Source organism: Mytilus edulis, chromosome 10 (assembly GCF_963676685.1).
Source record: "Mytilus edulis chromosome 10, xbMytEdul2.2, whole genome shotgun sequence".
Taxonomy (NCBI): Eukaryota; Metazoa; Mollusca; class Bivalvia; order Mytilida; family Mytilidae; genus Mytilus; species Mytilus edulis.
In genome coordinates this window covers 68,830,256-68,849,370 of record NC_092353.1, presented here as the reverse complement: position 1 = coordinate 68,849,370, position 19,115 = coordinate 68,830,256, and the positions used below count along the sequence as shown (strand labels likewise).

Here is a 19,115-nt window from a genome sequence, read left to right as displayed (position 1 = left end):
CGACTTTAACACTTGTTTGAAAATTTAAATGAAAAACAAATGTTTGAAATTTGTTCTACAACAGTTTTGTTAAACGCCTCGAATGGCATGATTAAAGGAATCATACATGTCTTGTTATGGTCAATGTTGTCATTTGGTCGATGTTTCATGAACGTGAAACAAAAAACTCTTTTTGATTGTTACTTACTTGTAGATCAATATATTTGAGGTGTATACATTAATTTGATTTGGAACTTTCCATTTTGAATTTTTCTCGGAGTTCATATTTTTGTGATTTTACTTTTCACTTATCATACATTTGAAGGAAGTTGCATTTTATTCTATTTGATAAAAGCAATACAGTGTTTGGACTTTGTAGCTAGGAAGAAATGTTTCTAAAGTATTGTGAGCTGAACGAAAGCATGTTTTGTGTTTTATTTGTACATACGTTACAAGGATCTACTTCTTTTTTAAAATCAATTAATTTATTCTGAAAAGACAAATAAAAAGGTAGATCTCTGGTTTTAATAAATTAGAGGCAATTGACTAAACATAAGATTGAATTACTTAAAAAAAGCATATACACATTAAATTGATGTCATATATGTATTAGACAAATGAACAGCTACGACCTTTAAACATCAATTCAAACATAATTCATATTTTTTCCTGTATCAAAATTCCTAAAAGAGTTATTTTTTTAAAGCAATATGTATTTTACTTGATATTTTGTTATATATATGTCATAATTAATATGACCGTATCGATGGTCTCGTGTAAGAGTTATACAAAGTGTGTTATCCATTCAAACACGTTAGTTCTGGCTGTCATTAACGCGCGTCTGGCGTTAATTCAAAATTTGATCCTGATATCTATGATGAGTTTATTTTCAGCTCCTGACAGCCGTTTTAGCATGAGGAGTAAACTTGCATTATGCCATACTTAAACATGTGTACACGTTATTTGTGTCTTTGTGTTAAGACTGGTGTGATGCATTTGAATACTTCCATCCTATATCAATTGACTGAACTGAAAAATTCGAATTACTGGTTTATGTATCTTGCATGAATTGACTGAAGTTAAAAATTCTCATCACCAGTATATTACAGTCAGACATGAATTCATTTAAGTGTAAATTTATTTACACTGGTAAAAATATCTGATATTCTTTTTATAAAGAAACTAACAAATATAATATGTATAAGTGTAAGACAGGAAAATTTCCCCCATAAGTTCGATATTTGATTAACAATGAAGATAGCGACCAGTTGATGTAAAATTATCTTGAATTTCTTCCCTGTGTACTTGAACAATAGTTTTATCAGTTATTTTCATCTTTTGTTTTTCATTTCTTTTATTTGAGGCATCTGATAGCATTTTATTCAGCTTGATATATAAGTTGGAAACTGTGTTTTTCTATTTCCGTGATTTGCACTTTGTATCTGATACCTGCATGGATATTTTCATTATGCAATTCGAGTTGTTTAACAATCAAGTAAATACCAGGGTGCTCTTTAAATTAGATTTTAATTTATGAATTAGGTGAATGTCAGTAAAGGGGAAACCAAAAAAAATAAATTATTCTGCTAAACTCAAAGAATGGGAAATTATTTCATGTCATTTTGAAATTTATAGGTTAAAAGGAAATCTACTAATGTTTCTCTTTATTTTATTCACAACGTTTATATATAGACACACATACTGAATTAACAGAGCATATAAATAAAATCTGCCTGTTGAACTCTAAATAATTCATAGAAAAGGTTACAAGGAATCACACATGTCTTTGTTATGGCCAATATTGTCATTGGGTCGCTGTTTCATTGACGTGTGCACAGAAACTCCTTTAAGTCACATACTATACGTGATTGTTACTTACTGGTCGATTCAATATCGTTGGGGTGTATTGACTCACTTGCATTACATTTGAAGGAAGTTTTATTTTATTTTATTTTAAAAAAGCAAAATATAGTGTTCGGATTTTGTAGGTAGGAAGAAATGCTTCTATAGTATTGTGAGCTGAACGCAAACATGTTTTTGTCTTTTAATTTGTAAATACATGACAAGGAATTTCCTTCTGATTTATCCATTAATAAATTATAAGAAGACAAATAAAAAGTTAGATCTCTGGTTTTAATAAAACAACGGCAAATTGACTAGGGGGAGTTAATTTATAAAACATATAAACATTATATGGATGACATACGACAAACGAAAAGCGACGACCTATAAACATCTATTCATTTATATTTCATTTTTTTTTACTGTATCAAAATTCCTAATATAGTTCATAATTTATATGACCGTATCGATGGTCTCGTGGTAGCGTGTTTGCCTCGAGTGCAGGAGTCATGGGTTGGAACTCCGGACGGTTCACACAACAAAAACTTCAAAATTAGTTATCCGCTTAGCACGCAGTTTTTAAGAGGAGACCAAAGACTGATTGTCGGCTCGGAGTAAGAATAATATGAGCGGGTAAGGTGACATGTCTTCCTGCAGACTGTTACCTTGTGAACTTCATGTGACACGTTGAAACTCCGGCTCAGCATGTCTATCTAGTAAACAGTAAGGGTATTATTCAAAGCTCGTTAACATGTTCTCGGCCTTAATATGCATTCAATTTTCCGCTGGACATTAAACGGCCATCCATCATCATCTTCTACATACTTGATAAAGTCAAACAAGTTTAATCTTCTCAAAGTATTACAAATACAGTGAAACGTAACATCCATAGATTCCTTCATATTCAAATGAAACATTACAATGATTTGTTAACTACTTTTGCAAAAGTTTACATTTAGATTCAGAAAAAAACTCCTATAGTTAACTAAAGGTAGTAAATAAATAAACCTCAATAGCATCATACATGTTTCAATCAATGCCTAAAAAAAATGAAAAAAAAGTTAAAAAACAAAAATACCGAAATCCTAGGAAAATTCAAAACGGAAAGTTCCTTAACAATTGGCAAAATCAAAAGCTCAAACACATCAAATGAATGGGAAACAACTGTCATATTCCTGACTTGGTACACTACATCCACAAAATAACTTATCTTTAGAATTAAAATAACATTTTATGAATATTGTGCGACCGAAAAGGTTTCTGGACTGACCATTTCCAAGATTGCTCACACTCAAAAATATGAAAGCCAAGGATGTATAACTACTCTAATACTTCATGACCTATCTGACAAAACAGAAGTCTAAATACAAATCCAAAACCACCTTCAAATAAATCATTTTAATCATAAAGTAATTGCTTTTTCTGGATCTTAATTTAAATTTTTCTTAATTTGTTTTTAATAATTAAGTTGATCATCATCACCTGACCCAAAGACGAACCATGGTTTGATTAATGTGTCGTAGCTATTAATCTTTCACTCTGTTATTAGATTATCAAATGAAATAGAAATGATTGTTGATGTATGTTGTATGAACAAATGTAAAAGGAAAAGAAAACTTTAGAAATTTCGTATAGGAACTTCACCCCCTCATCACCCCAACCCGCCAAAAAAGTTTAACCCATCACTCTCTTTGAAAAATTCACGTACCAAGTCAGGAATACGACAGTTGTTTTGTTCACTGTTCCTATGTTTGATAACGTTTGATTCTGTTAGTGTTTACAAACTTTTCCTTTTTTGAATTTACCTTAGAGTTCGTATTTTTGTTATATTCTTTTGTTATGTAAATATGCATTTTACACGTCCTTATGTCTGCATACTAAAGACATAATAGAAGAAACTTAATGTAAAGTATACAAGGCATCATATGCTTAAGTCATTATGCCTGCATGCAAACAGGTTTATGCTGACCGCCAATTTTGCGCAATAATTCCAACGTGTGCAACAAACAAAATTATGTATAAACCTACTGCGTATCAAGTGAATAACAATTATCAGCGACAAGCAAAATTTAAAGGTTTCTTCAAGATGTAAACTTTTTTCTTTTTGTTGATAAAAATTCGAAAATACGAATTAATTCGATGTTATTTAGAACCTTTTGTTTTATAAAGACAGAAAATATGATTTTATGGACAACATAATAATGAAATGAACATATGATGGATATGATTGAATTATTCTCTAAGTGACTGTTTGTTTTTAATAAAGCAAAATAGTTATTTTTTTTCAGTTTTCGTTGATTATTTAACAAATCTTTAATGCAAAGATTATATTAAGTATGTTTGACAATATTCACTAATTATATTTCATACATCAGAAGTACTTTACACAGTTATGGATATTTTTCAGGCCTATTATGGAGAAAATCTACAGTATACTTTTCATAATGGCATGCCCTGTCACCGTCAATAGATGCCCTACCTTATGTAGATGCTCGGACACGAATGTTAATTGCATGTCCAGATCTCTTACGACAGTTCCATCTAATATACCGAGCTCAACAACTAAATTGTAAGTATTTATTTTCAAAAGTGTTTCTTTAACTAAAAACAACATACGTCAGTATTTTTGTGCTCATGAACAATCTTATTTGTTTCGATGTCCACAACAAACGTCAGAAAGTATTTTCAATCAAATATTGTTGTGAGTCAAATCTGATGATACTATCTAGAATACCCGTTGCAGTTTAACTGAAGGATAAATATTCCCTCACTTTGAAATTATTAGTAACATTTTGGACATTTTAATGTCAATATTTGCAATATCAACGTTAACAAAAACAAAGAAAAGACGACTGTATTTTGACGCTTTGTACGTGACATTCTTGTCGTGAAAAAAACTGTTCACGCGCAAACAAAATTTCAGTAAAATAAATTTTTTAACGAAAATTTGAAGCTACAAAAATAAAGAAAACCCGTTTTTAAAAATTATAAGACTTTTTTTAGTAGCGTCAAAACTAAACAAATGAGTGTGCATGCAGTTACTTATGATCTTTTTCGAAACAAAATTATATATATTATGATGTTATTGTATTTGTACTTGTTCATCTACATTTAATTGTTCTAAAAATAGTCCGTAAACTTTGTAAATACTTACACCACATCAAATAAAGAGTTGCTGTCTTACTTAATGAATAAATCATCAATAAAAGACCAAAAGACAATTAAAAATCACTGGACTCAAAAATTATCCTAAACGACACCTTAACGTTAGATTTAAAAGGCTTCTGAGCCACTGAAAGTTCTTTTATATTCATTTTGTAATTCTTGTAGTCGAAATTAATAAAAGAAGTTATCATGTACATGTGTTATACCTGTGATACATTCAGTTTGCTTGTCAAAGTCGAGAACTCGATGTTTTTTTTTTGTCCTATCGTTTTAAATTTTGAAAAAAATTCGATGACATATCATTAAAAGGTTTTTTAAAATATTCATTTTTTTTTTACTAGAGTCGATTTAGAGCTTAGAATATTGTTTAGTCATATTTTAATCCTTCAAAATATCATGGCTAAATTTGTCAAAGAAATTGGATTTTTCTAAGTTTTAGAGCAGGCCTTGATATTGTTTTCATTTTGTTTTAAACAATTACGCTATTATTGTATAATTACTATTTATCATATAAATTAACCAGTGTTCAATCATCTCTGTCTCACTTCCAATAGCCTCATTTCTATTCCATACTGTTTGTATTGCTAAATTACAAGGCTTGACGCAAGATTAATGCAAGTAAATTGATTCGGCAAAAAAAAAATATTTGCCATCATGTGCTGATGGTTTGCTGATACATTGAATGCACATTTTGCTACAGTAATTATGTAATGATTTAATTTATCATTTTATAAACAGTTAAAAAAAATATTTTTATTAAGTTTTGTACATATAAAGTATGTTGATAACTATTTTAAGGAAATGAAAAGTTCAAGTTGATATGATTGATGTGATAAGATAATTTAAGTGATTTGAATTTTGTCTATCGAGAGGTTACTGACAAGATATATAACGGGAGGAGGATTGATTATATTCCTATTGAAATTGAAACCAATATCCCTAAAGAGGAATAATACCCCTAACAGTCAGGTGATATACATATTGGGTTGGTAATTAACATTTTCAGAACAACCAGACCACTGTGCCTTAGACAATTTTCATGTGACTCTTTTTTTTTGTCTTGGTTTTTTTTTACGGGTATCGACTCGATTCCAAGTTGATATAAAACAATAATCAATAAATATCGATGCATTACCCCCAAAAAAATTATTAATATGTTTTTATCAATTATAGCTGTAAATGTGCGAACAATTTGGCAAAGTTTTTGGTTAATAACTGCTGCATGAAGAAGGCAATATCCCGACAAGTCCGAAATTTCCGACAATAATTTACAAAGGGGTAACACTGGGTCGTTAATGGAGACGTTCTGTCTTATCGATCATAGCACCATCCATAAAAATCAAATGGTCGGTCCTTAACGAAGAAGTTTTTTAAAACATTTTGACAAGTGATAAATTCGTAGTATTAAAATTTAGTTAATGCAAATCAAATTTGAATTATGTGTGAACGCAGCATTAGAATGTTATTATCATTATACTTTTTTCATATGCATGTATATGATACTTTAATTTTCAAACGATTTGTTGATTGAAATACTTTTTTTCAATCCACATCAAAATAAAAATAAAAATGGTGTATGATAACATAATGAATAAATTATCAATCAAAGATCAAAAGGCAATTAACAGAAAAGCATTCGACTCAAACAATATCAACATCGACACCGATTGGTAAGATTTATAAAGCTTCTGACCTAATTGAAGTTCTTGTACATACTTCTTGTTAGTTTAACCATCGAAATTAAAAGGAGAAGCTTGATATATAATACACATTTGGTATGCCTGCGGCACATACATTGTGCTTGTCCTATATAGAGAACTCACCAAGAGATGTCTTTTGTCATATTGTATTATTTTTCAAGTTAATGACAGATCATTACTGTCGAAAGTTGATTATCATTTCCGAATCCATTACTTCTTATCAATTCTCTAGCGTAACCAATTCCCAGTAAAACGACTGTCGGTTTTACGTTTTGACAATAAATCAACAGAATTTTATAAAGATAATTTCATATTTTTTTCTTTTTTTATTCTATAATAGCTGGACATGATTATATCCACACCGTTCACATCTATATTGAGATATTTGAGAATTTAACATCCGTTTAATATAACTTAAATAGGATATAAGCATTCGTGTATTTATTTTTTATGTTTCTGTTATGGTTTAGGTTGGATAGTGTGTTATATCTTATCGTCTGTAGTCAAAATAATTATAAAATTGCCATTCAATAACATCATTGTCATGAAAATTGTTTGGACGAGTATTGTGAAAATAATTGTATAAATTTCGAGATTGCATGTTAGTTACGTAAGCGCGTCATTGGTTGTGATATCTTGTGGTGTCTGTCGTTGATGGAAAATATTCGATGTTGTTCTGTTGTGCGGTTTGATTGTTGTGTTGACTATTATGTTTATATGTTTGCGCGTTTCTCTTTGATGAATGTTCTTGCGTGTGTTTGTGCTGTATTTCTTTCACCTAATGTTGTCAATTTAGCGATATGTTTTAACATTGTCATAAAGCGGGTGGTTCTGCTAGCTATTAAACCAGATTCAACCTACCATTTTTTCTTAAAATGTCCTGTACCAAGTCAGGAATATGGCGGTTGTTACCAAATAGTTCGTTTCTATGTATGATAACGTTTGTTTTTGTTGCATTTCAGCTTTCTTGTTGTTCCTTTGTTTTCCTCTTATAGTTGATGTGTTTCCCTCGGTTTTAATTTGTAACCCGGATTTGGTTTCTCTCAATCGATCTATGACTTAGCTTTCGTTTTTGCTAATGTGCTTTGTCTATATACATTTTTGTTTTTCTTTGTTGACATATTTGTTTGTTTTATAGCGATTAAGATTATAACACAAAGTTGACTGCTGTACGCTTATTTCTGACATTTTATACTACCGAGCCTTTATTTAGCCCCTCTTATTAACTCAAAATTTTACATTGGTAAATACATATTTTATTTAATGTTAAATCATTACAAATTATTTAAATTGAATAGATAATGGTATTTGTGATTTATGTAAAAAGACGTACATTATTATACAGAATTTATTTATTTTGTTTTGAAAAGTTTAAAAATTCTAATTACCAAAATTTAGAACCTTTGAAATTTATATATATAGTATTTAGCAACCAACATGTCATAGTATTAAGTAGTCTGAGTGCTGGCTACCATTAGTCGTACTAATCCACATCTATAAGATTAGCGCAATTGCCACAAACCAGCTCAATTTCAGATTGCTTACCAAAATAAATAATATTAAGCGCTTAAGGTTTTATTTGAACAATTATATATATTTTTTTAAACTCTTTCCGCTTCATAAGGTGTAGATTGTTTTAGCGTTATTACATTTGGCATCCATCGTCAACCAGTCAATAAACTAGTATTATCTCTGGTACGCATTCCCGAATCCCCAGTAGAATTGCTCTTGCTACAGATGTATAATTATGTTGATTTTATAACTTACAATTAAGCTGTTCATAGCCTTGATCGTCTAGTCGTTGGTAACGAATGTCATAACCGTGATATTTTATTAACAGTATGAAGTTCAAACCTTGTACCCGGAAAAAAAAAATTCATCGTAATTTTTTCTCGACCGAAAAATTGTTTTAATCTTAGAGGTATTATATATTTCATTTTCTTACAAAGGTGTCCTTTCAATGTTGACGTGATGTATATTTGGACCATTTATAATCAAACAAAGAAAAATTTATTGATAGAATGATAATATTGTAAGACGAAAACCATTAGTAAGCATTTGCATCGATGAAAAGGAAAATGAAAGTCATTGAACGTTGAAAGTGACATGTGTTATGGGCATATGGATGTTTATTTATCAAGGAATTATATATATATATCATAGCTTACAAAAGCGAATTATCAATGAGACAGACATCCAGTTTATTTACATGTATTTTTAAAGCGCTTTAAGAGTATGATTTAAATATTGATTTATGTCAGCACTCGTGGTATAGTGGTATCATGTATAAACTGAAGACTCTACTGATTTACGATGAAAATACGCGCAAATTCGAACCCTTCATATGCAACTCGTTTTTGAGAGGATAAAGGGTCGTTAAAAGTTAAAAAAAAAAAAAACCCTCTTAAACGTTGTACATATATTCAAGTTCAAATTTAGATTAATAAAGATACACAGGGGGCTTTGCAATTATGAAATGGTTGATTCTGTGTATTCTATAAAATTATGTATTTTCACAACACGGTGTCTCTTTGTTTTCCAGTCTTTTATAAAAATATCGTCAGTTCGAATGAATACTCCCATGTACAATTATTTACTGACAACTCTTGCGTATTTACTAAACGGAGGAAATGTTTTAACCGATGCTTTAACATATTCAAAGATTCAACACAAATTTCCAGAGATCAGTTTCATTAAGATCCTTGTCTTACTTGTGAGAAATGCACTTTGTACTTATTTTGTTTTTCAATGTTTGTGTTGTTCCAACCAGTAAAAATCCTATTTGTCATAATATCTTGATTTCATTTAAATTTGTAACATCGGTTAAGTCCTATGGTAAGTGAATTATATTTACTGATGGTTTAGTATATGATGATGTATTAGGGTAAGAGAAGTAACATGTACAGATGGTTTTGTATTTGATGATGCCTTTTTGGTTATACAATTACCATGGTCTGATGGTTTTGCATTTGGTGATGTCTTTGGGTTATGCTATTAACATATACCGATGGTTTTGTATTTGGTGATGTCTTTGGTTCACGCAATTAACATACCGATGGTTTGTTTTTGATGATGTCTTTGGGTTATGCAATTAACATGTACCGGTGGTTTTGTATTTGGTGATATTCTTTGGGCTATACAATTAACATGAACCGATGGTTTTGTATTTGGTGATGTCTTTGGGTTATACAATTAACATGTGTCGATAGTTTTGTATTTAAGTGATGTCTTTTGGCTATACAATTAACATGTACCGATGGTTTTGTATTTGGTGATATTTTTTGGGTTATACAATTAAGATGTACCGATGGTTTTGAATTTGGTGATGTCTTTGGGTAATACAATAACATGTACCGATGGTTTTGAATTTGGTGATTTCTTAGGGTAAGAGAAGTGACATGTACCGATTGCTTTGTACTTGGTGTTTTCTTAGGTTTATTCAATTATCATGTACTGATGGTTTTGTAATTGGTGATGGTTTTGGGTTTTACAATTTACATGTACCGATGGTTTTGTATTTAGTGATGTCTTGTGTAAGAGAAGTAACATGTTCCGATGGTTTTGTATTTGGTGATGTCTTAGGGATAGAGTAGTAACATGAACCGAATGTTTTGTACTTGGTGATTTCTTTGGTCTACACAATTAACATATACCGATTGATTTGTATTAAGCGATGTTTTAGTGTATAAGAAGAAACATGTCCTGATACTTTTGTATTTGGTGATGTCTTACGGCAAAAGTAGGAACATATACCGATGGTTTCTTTTGGATTTGGTGATGAATTTTGGTTTTACAATTAACATGTACCGATGGTTTTGTATTTGGTGATGTCTTAAAGTACTACAATTAGCATGTACCGATCGTTTTGTATTTCGTGATGTCTTTCTGTTTTAAAATTAACATGGACCGATGCTTTGTACTTAGTGATGTCTTAGGGTAAGAGAAGTAACATGTATCGATGGTTTTGTATTTGGTGATGTCTTAGGGTTATACAATTAACATGTACTGATGGTTTTGTATTTGGTGAGTCTTTTGGTTATACAATTAACATGTAATGATGGTTTTGTATTTGGTGATGTCAGGGTAAGAAAGGTAACATAAACCGATGGCTTTGTTTTTAGTAATGTCTTTGGGTTATACAATTAACATGTACCAATGGTTTTATATTTGCTGATGTCTTAGGGTAAGAGAAGTAACATGTACATGTATCGATGGTTTTGCATTTGGTGATGTCTTAGGGTTATACGACTAACATGTACCGATGATTTTGTATTTGGTGATGTCATAGGGTTATACACTTATTATGTACTGATGGTTTTGTAATTGGCGATGTCTTTGGAACACACAATTTACATGTACCGATGGTTTTGTATTTGGTGATGTCTTTGGTTATACAATTAACATGCATTAAAAATACCATGACCTTGTTGATAAATATTCCGTATCAACTTCACAAATAATACACGACAGTCTTGTAGTAAAGATACTGACGTTGTTTAACATCTTAATTACGTGTTATTATGTTCTTTTATTGGTCTTTGTCAATTATTACTTCTACTGTTTAGTTTATGTTTGTTAATATCCATTTGACGTGGCTCGATATTTATACATCCCGTCAATGTGTTATTTTTTTGTATTCTTAGCTTTCGTTTTTGCTAATGTGCTTTGTCTATATACATTTTTGTTTTTCTTTGTTGACATATTTGTTTGTTTTATAGCGATTAAGATTATAACACAAAGTTGACTGTTGTACGCTTATTTCTGACATTTTTTACTTTTATGTCTGTGTGTTTTGTTCACACATCGTTGTCAATATAATGAAACTTGATGCGACTATTATACAAGTGAGAGATTTTTTTAGCTATAAAATCAGGTTTAATGCACCATTGTCTGCATAAGAAAATGCCTGTACCAAGTCAGGAATATGTCAGTTCTTATCAATTTGTTTGATGTGTTTGAGCTTTTGATTTTGCCATTTTATTAGAACTTTCCGTTTTGAATTTTCCTCTGAGTTAGGTGTTTTTGTTATTATACTTGTTTCAATGGTTCTAACAGATGTTTATGATACAATAAACTAGATCCTTTACTCAGAATGGGGATGTACGGTTTGTGTTGATGGTTAACTGTTGCATTAAACTTCACATTCTATAATATTCATGATAATTGTTCAATAACTTTGAAAAGTTAATTTGAAGTCTGATTTTGTTAAATACGCTCCAGAATTTTGCTTGTGAATGTTCAAATGTTGTGTTGTTTAAAATTGTGATACTTCTATGGGGTAGAATTTGTAAAAATATATAATCAAGGAATATTGTAGGTGACCTGAACAGATAATTTTAGGTAATCTGGATTTTCTAAATGGAGAGGTTTTTCTATATAATTTTTTTTGACAAGGTAGTAAACTAGAGCAGAAAAGACTAACAATATTTTCGAATTGCGACTGAAGAGGAGTAACTTTATTAATCTTTTACTATACATCTTTGATTAGTAGTTCACATTATAATAACTAAAACATTGTACATTGGACAAAAACTTCTGAAAGAGGAATTACATTATACTGTAATGGGTTTGTTTCTTAGCAACTAACAAATTCCATTTTTGAATTTTTCTACAAAGAAGTTTTGATTTTTTTCACCTGTTTAAGTCAATCAATTGATTAAAAAGATAATGTTTAATATTTATTACCTTAAACAGAACAACGCGATAACTCTCTTACCATGCTTACGGCTATATAAATTTCAATCAACACAAAATGCAATGTTGAAACTTTAAACAAAGAGATGTAGCTGTACACTACAAAACATATATTTTCAAAGTCTTTGTAGCAAATAAAATTTCAAAGCTATATGCAAATTTATTTCAAGACTTGACTGTTCCTCAATAGAGAGGCTTGAGATACTAGAGGAACATGCAAACTCATTTATTCTCGCTGTGTTGCAGACCAATTGGTGGCCTTCGGCTGTTTTCCACCCTTTGGTCGGGTTGTTGTCTCAATGACACATTCCACATTTCCATTCTCAATTTTATCATAAGCTGAAAATAAACTGACCACGCCCTGGCTAAAAAAGATAAGACCAACAGACAAATAGTGCACATAGAAAACTAAAGACTAAGCAACACGAATTCAACCAACAACTGGGGGTGATCTCAGGTGCTCCGGAAGGGTGACACCCTTCATGTTGCTCATGTTAGTAAAACCCCAGTAATAAGTCTGATTCGGTAGGACACAATCGGGAAAAGAGACGGGACTGCAGTCACGACATTAGGAACATATCCGCTTTCATCTGTAAAACGGATATTCCTTAACGGTCAACAAACTCGTGATGGCGTCCGTAAACTGACAAAATGATGATTTCAACTTCACCACTTGAAACTCTTTATTTTATAACTCCTTATGAGCAACACCCTCTATCAAGGAAATCATGATAGGAAATATAAGCACTGGAATATCTTTCACCAGATTTCTCCAAATCTCAGAAGTAGCACCAAAAATAGATGGTGCAATAATTCATCGATAGTTGTAATTAAAATTGAGATCCTTCTAAAAATCGGATAAAAGCATTGGTATTTTAACATCGGAATTACGTAGTCTTTGAAAGCTTTTTATAGGGACCAAATATTTGGGGAGTTCACCAAATCTCCAAATCACCAAATCTCCCAATTACCAAATTAGGATATGTACCAAAATAATATTTATATTTGTTGTTATTGTTATAATGTGGTATTCATTTCATTTGAATAATTTATTCTATTGTTGATATTTATTGCCTGACTATATTCATTAAAGTTATCAGTTATCTATTTGAGAATCATCTCCATTGTGTTATAGCCTTAATCCACATTCTAAATTGTATCGAGCGCCAACCAGATTCGTTACAATATTTAAGCAATGCGAACAAATGTTAGTATCTTTTCCCTGAAATGCAGCTTTTCTTATAAAAAACAACCAATCAGAGTTAAGACTTTTTTCATATAAAAAAGGGGAGGCAGTTTTTCACATGTCACATCTTAATCTTGAGAATGTCTTGCTTCATTTACTTCACTGTACACAGTTGTTTTTTACGACAGTTTTATTGTTTATATAATTTTTGGTGAAATTTCGATTTTTCCTTCCAGAGTTATTGACTATATTCATTTAAAAGGGGGTGAGATAATTTTTCATATATCACGCTATATCTTAAGAATGTCTTGCTGAATTTTAATTCCAAGATGTAGCTTACAAATTCAACAGCATAAATGCATCTATTTAAAGTTTTTTTATTCAGCCATGCTGGATCTATGTGATCACTCCGGATTTGGAGATTGTGCAAAATTCTAAGTTGGAGATATATATTGAAAATAAGTGTGTGTTTCTATGACTTTATACACCATTTTAATTATCAACTGCAAACTTTAAATATGTTATTTGTCCTTAAATCAAGAAAAGGTTAGACGAAAAACTTCTTTGTTTTAGGTATACACTTGCATATATAGTTTCTTTGTAAATCAAAATTCATATTAAATTGCCATTTATTTATTAATGTGTAAATGTGATTTATCAAATTTAAGCAGTCGATAAGAAAAAGGAAAGTGTTTTATCAGTATCTTATGGTCCTATAAGCCATTGGATACAATTTGGTCCAAGATGTGTATTGATATCAGAGTTGATTCCCACACTTTTTGAAATGCTATTATTCACATTCTTTCATTTGGCAAAAAATAGTATTGATACAATACAAGTATGATAGACAACTGTCACTATTTTCAAACAATTACACTCAACGGTTTAAGTTTTAATTGGATTCAATTGCAATCAACTGCAGTTGTAATTGACCTTAGTTAATACATCATGATAGTTGATAATCATACTGGTATTGAGGTCAACAATTTGTGTATTCAATTTATTACACATTTGAATATACAAATCTTGACCTCAATAATGTACCTATGATTTATTTTGACCAACACTACATAATGTAAACTTATTCTGTTAATTTATGTGTGAAAGCTGAGTGATTAATAAGATGTGGCTTTTTTCAAAGATAAGGTTAAAAATAAAATATATATAAAAATTGAAAACCCTTTTTTATTCACAAGAAACAACATATCTAAAATTGAAAAGATTTTGTCAAAGCATTTTCATGCTAATGAGTGGACACTGTTTGGTAGCCGCACCCGCCCGCTATGACTTCTACCGTGGACTCATCACCTTCAGGTTAGTTATAATTTCAAATGTTTTTAAAGAAAAGATGCTAAAATATCTGACAGTGTTTTCAATTGAAATACCAAAATACTTTGCATCAACATTGCAAAATTTTCCATCTTTGGGCAATAGAATAGAAATTTTACAGTGAGAGTATGGAAATGAGAATAACAAAAGAAATATTGAAATTTTGGTCAGAAAAAAATGTCAGCCTAGCTACAAAATTAGCTGATTCAAAACATCCATGATGATTGGATTAATAGCCAAATCGCCGTCCATACATCTTCAATCGTCCAACTTTGTTTAGAGTAAATATTATTTGTATTTCCCTGTCACTAGGCGAAGGGGGCATAAAGTGTGACCCCTGTCCATCCATCCGTCCGTCCGTCCGTCCATACGTACGTTCACATGTCTCGAAATTGGTTTCTGTGCTCGCACTTTAATTTGGTCTGTCCAAATGATTTGAAACGTATACACAATGCTTATAACCACACTATACTGACCAATTTCGAATTTGGTTTTGCATCTTTCACGGCTCATAAGTAATGCTCCTTGAAAAAATTTAAATTCTCAATCATGTTGGTTACGTGCTCTGACTTTACTCTGCCTTGGTCGATTATTTGAAACGTAAACACAATGCTTATTACCACAAAATACAGATCAAGTTCGAATTACGTATTGTAACTGTTACTGTTCAAGAGTTATGCTCCTTTGGAACAAATGTGTAAGTGTGTAATAAGTGTGTAATCTGTGTCCCATGAACACTTTCTCCAATTTTTTAATCTGTATTTTGGAGAAATAATGTAAATTTCATAGAGATTGGTAAGAACTGGGTCTATTATACTAATTTATAGTATAATGGTCCCAGGTAAGATTTCAAAACTAATTGAATTGTCCCACTGCCCCACTTGCTTAAAACAGTTAGATGATCATCTGCAAATTAAATTGATGTGACCATACTGGATCTTTCTGAAAACACAGAATTAGAAACATAATTTAAAAATTTGAAATATGATATTTTCGACGCTATTTATAGAAGTGTCTTCTAATAGTACGATGAAATGGTCTTGTAGTGTAATCAAATAGTCTTCTGGTATATAAATGACACCTCGTGGTATAAGAAAATGGTAGCTTGGTATTAAAATCTGTCTTCATAAGATAGTAATATTACAAAATAGTATGAAAAAGTTGCTCCATGTTATATCGAGATGTTTTATCGTAATAAGATAGTAACATGACATAATAGAACAGTGAGTTGACAAAATAGTATGACAAAGTTGCTCAATGTAATATAAAGAAGTCTTTATAGCATAAAATGTATCTTAATGATATATAGCAATATCGCATAATAGTATAGTAAAATGACAAAATAGTATGAAAAGGTAGCTGCGTGTTATATCAAGATGTCTTCATAGTATAAAAAATGTCTTCGACACAAAGTAAATTGACAGAAAACGTCTTTATATCATATACGTTTATCTTAGTGATATAGCAATTTGACAGAGTAGTAAAGTCAAACGTCGTTATAGTAAAGAAAATTTGCTTCATGTTATATCTCAACCCTTAATGATATGGTTGTCGTCGTCATAAGGCAGCTGTGGCGTTCCATAGAGATGTTTAATCTGCCATTTTGTAATATTAATTATTGATTTCCTAAAACTATTTGCTAAAAGCATAAAGAAAACCATTGTGAAAAGTATGTTATATGCGGTTAGAATTAAGGGTTCCTACGGACAACTTATTTACTTGAAATGTGTGATTGATATTCCTTACCAGCATTCTTCGCTATACATCTTCGATTGGTAATTATCGTTTTCATAACAATAAACACATTGTGTTTAGAATTGTTTGCAACTAACTTGTTTCTGCGTTGTCCTATTTTAAGGTTAATCGGTTTGATTTCGTGTTAATTCAACAGGTATCAACAAATATTGATATATTACGGTAAAAGTGAGAATTTGGTTGAGTTTGCAATGTTTCTTACAACTTAAAATAAATATTTTTCAATTATAGATATCTGTATGTGAACAAGTTGGCAATTGTTTTGTTTGTAACTACTGCATCAAAAAAAAAACTGTTGCATAAACTATTATATACAACACACATGCTTAAATGACCTCTAAGTTACAAATGAGGTAACTAAATCAAAATTTGACAATTGATATTCTTAGTACAAACAAGAAGATGGGGCATGAGTGCCAATGAAAAAACTCTGCTTGCAAGTCACAATGTATAAACAGTTAACAATTATAGGTCAAAGTACGGCATCAACACGGAGCCTTGGCTCACAACGAATAGCAAACTATAAAGGGTCCCAAAATGACTTGTGTAAAACAATTAAAACAGGAAAACTAACGGTCTAATCTATATAAAAAACCAGAAACGAGAAACACATTTGAACCACACCAACAAACGACAACAACTGAACAACAGGCTACTGAATATGACAGGTGAGTTAGTGTCTGCAAACACTTCTATTGACCTACCTATTGTGAAATATGGTCTAAAAGAAATTTTTTGGTATTTAATTAATTGACTTTAATGTGGTTAAACGGTTTGAGAATACAAGTTTTAAGGTTTAGGAACAGATTTTCAAAATGTTATTCTCCGACTTTACTTTAAAAATGGCTACTTTTTGTATTGCATCTATTGTATGTATGCTACCTTAAGGTATCTTTCGTCCCTCTTTTAAACAAGTTTTCAAACAGTTTTAAGTACCAAACTGATGCCTTTGATTTTTACAAAATTAATGTAATGTAAAACTCAATTTTTAAAATGTCATTTTCAGGTATTTGCATAGAAATTCAATTACCCAGATAGATGCAAACGCCTTTGACGGATTATCGGCACTTGGACGTTTGTAAGTATGTAAAAACATTTACCAACACAAATGTCGCCATGTGTTACTGGTTTGCTGTTGCATTAGATCGTACACTCCTGTAGTTAATTAATCCCTGTTAATGTATATTTTGAGAAGGTAATATCTTTTGCCATTTCACCTATCCTTTGGAAAAGTTAATTTCAACTTTTCTACAAATTGCAGTTGAATAAATTTATCAATTTGTTACTTTACATCTTCTATTATTAGTTCTCATTATAATAACCACAACATTGTACCTTGGACCAAAACTTCTAAAAGAGGATCTAATGAATGATTTTTAAACTGCTAACATATTCTATTTTTTTCCTCGAGGATGTTTTGTTTTTTTCCATGTTTAAGCCAATCAAATGGATACAAAAACAATGCTTAGTGTGTATCAAATAATAACAGAACAAAGCGATAACGCTCAATCGGCTATAGAAAGGAGAAGAGTCAGTAACCCCAATAAAAGGCTCTGCAAAGGTTCATTTTAAAAACTTTAATTTTTCTAATGAATTTGCTGTGTATGGATTGCTATATATTTTATGTTTTGAAAGTATTATAAGAGACAATGTATATCTACTTCATATATTATAAATATATTAACCTGAAATAGGCCAATGTAGGTATAGTTTTCATTTTAGGCCATTTTTCGAGAAATTCATCATCTCTTTCGACCTTATTTCATATGTGGCGCCACCCCTCGCCCATTGAAATTTTGGTTTAAAAGAACAGTCTATGGTATATTCAAGATATTTCATCGAAAATATTCATGGGCGAGGGGTGGCGTCAATGTTAAGTATTCAAAAAACTGACATAAATTTCGTCAAAGTATGCCAAAAATCAGGTGTTCACAAATTTGCATATATTTATGACTTCAGAAATACATCACTAATGACGATATTGGTCAAACATCTTTACTAACTGAAACAATTGAACATTTTAACATATGTCTTCATATAATTTTCACCACATCATTGCAGTTAAAAATCTAGTTTTTAAGATCAAAATTATGAATCAGTGAACCAACTCCTTTCAATAAAAAACAAAATATTTTTATTTCATTCTTTAAAGAAAGTGATGTAACCGTACATTGCAAAAATTATATTCTTTTTTTTTATAAAAAAAAACAAAACATAAGGCGTGATGTTATAAAATCACAAATTTATCCATCTCGTCTTCGGTATAATAAAAAAAAAAGAACGATGAAAATCTTCCGTCTTTATATTGGATACCTTAACTTCTCAACATTCCGTATAGTCACCGATATAAAGCAGTATAGTCAATGCTATACTACTTACACAAACACTGTTCCATCAGAGTTATAAAGAAGAACGACTGAAATCGATATTCCGTATAGTCACCGATATAAAGCGTTATCGTTAAG

At 30.7% G+C, this 19,115-nt stretch overlaps 1 protein-coding gene across 1 annotated transcript in view; it reads left to right on the top strand.

Annotated features, from left to right (window-relative positions):
* The window catches only part of LOC139491767 (peroxidasin homolog), a 42,056-nt gene that overhangs the window by 2,796 nt on the left and 20,145 nt on the right, over positions 1-19,115 (top strand). The window contains exons 2-3 of the mRNA XM_071279618.1: positions 4,229-4,390; positions 17,657-17,728. Coding sequence (XP_071135719.1) covers positions 4,236-4,390; positions 17,657-17,728 — 227 coding nt within the window. The 5' untranslated portion in view covers positions 4,229-4,235. The remainder of the gene's footprint in view (positions 1-4,228; positions 4,391-17,656; positions 17,729-19,115) is intronic.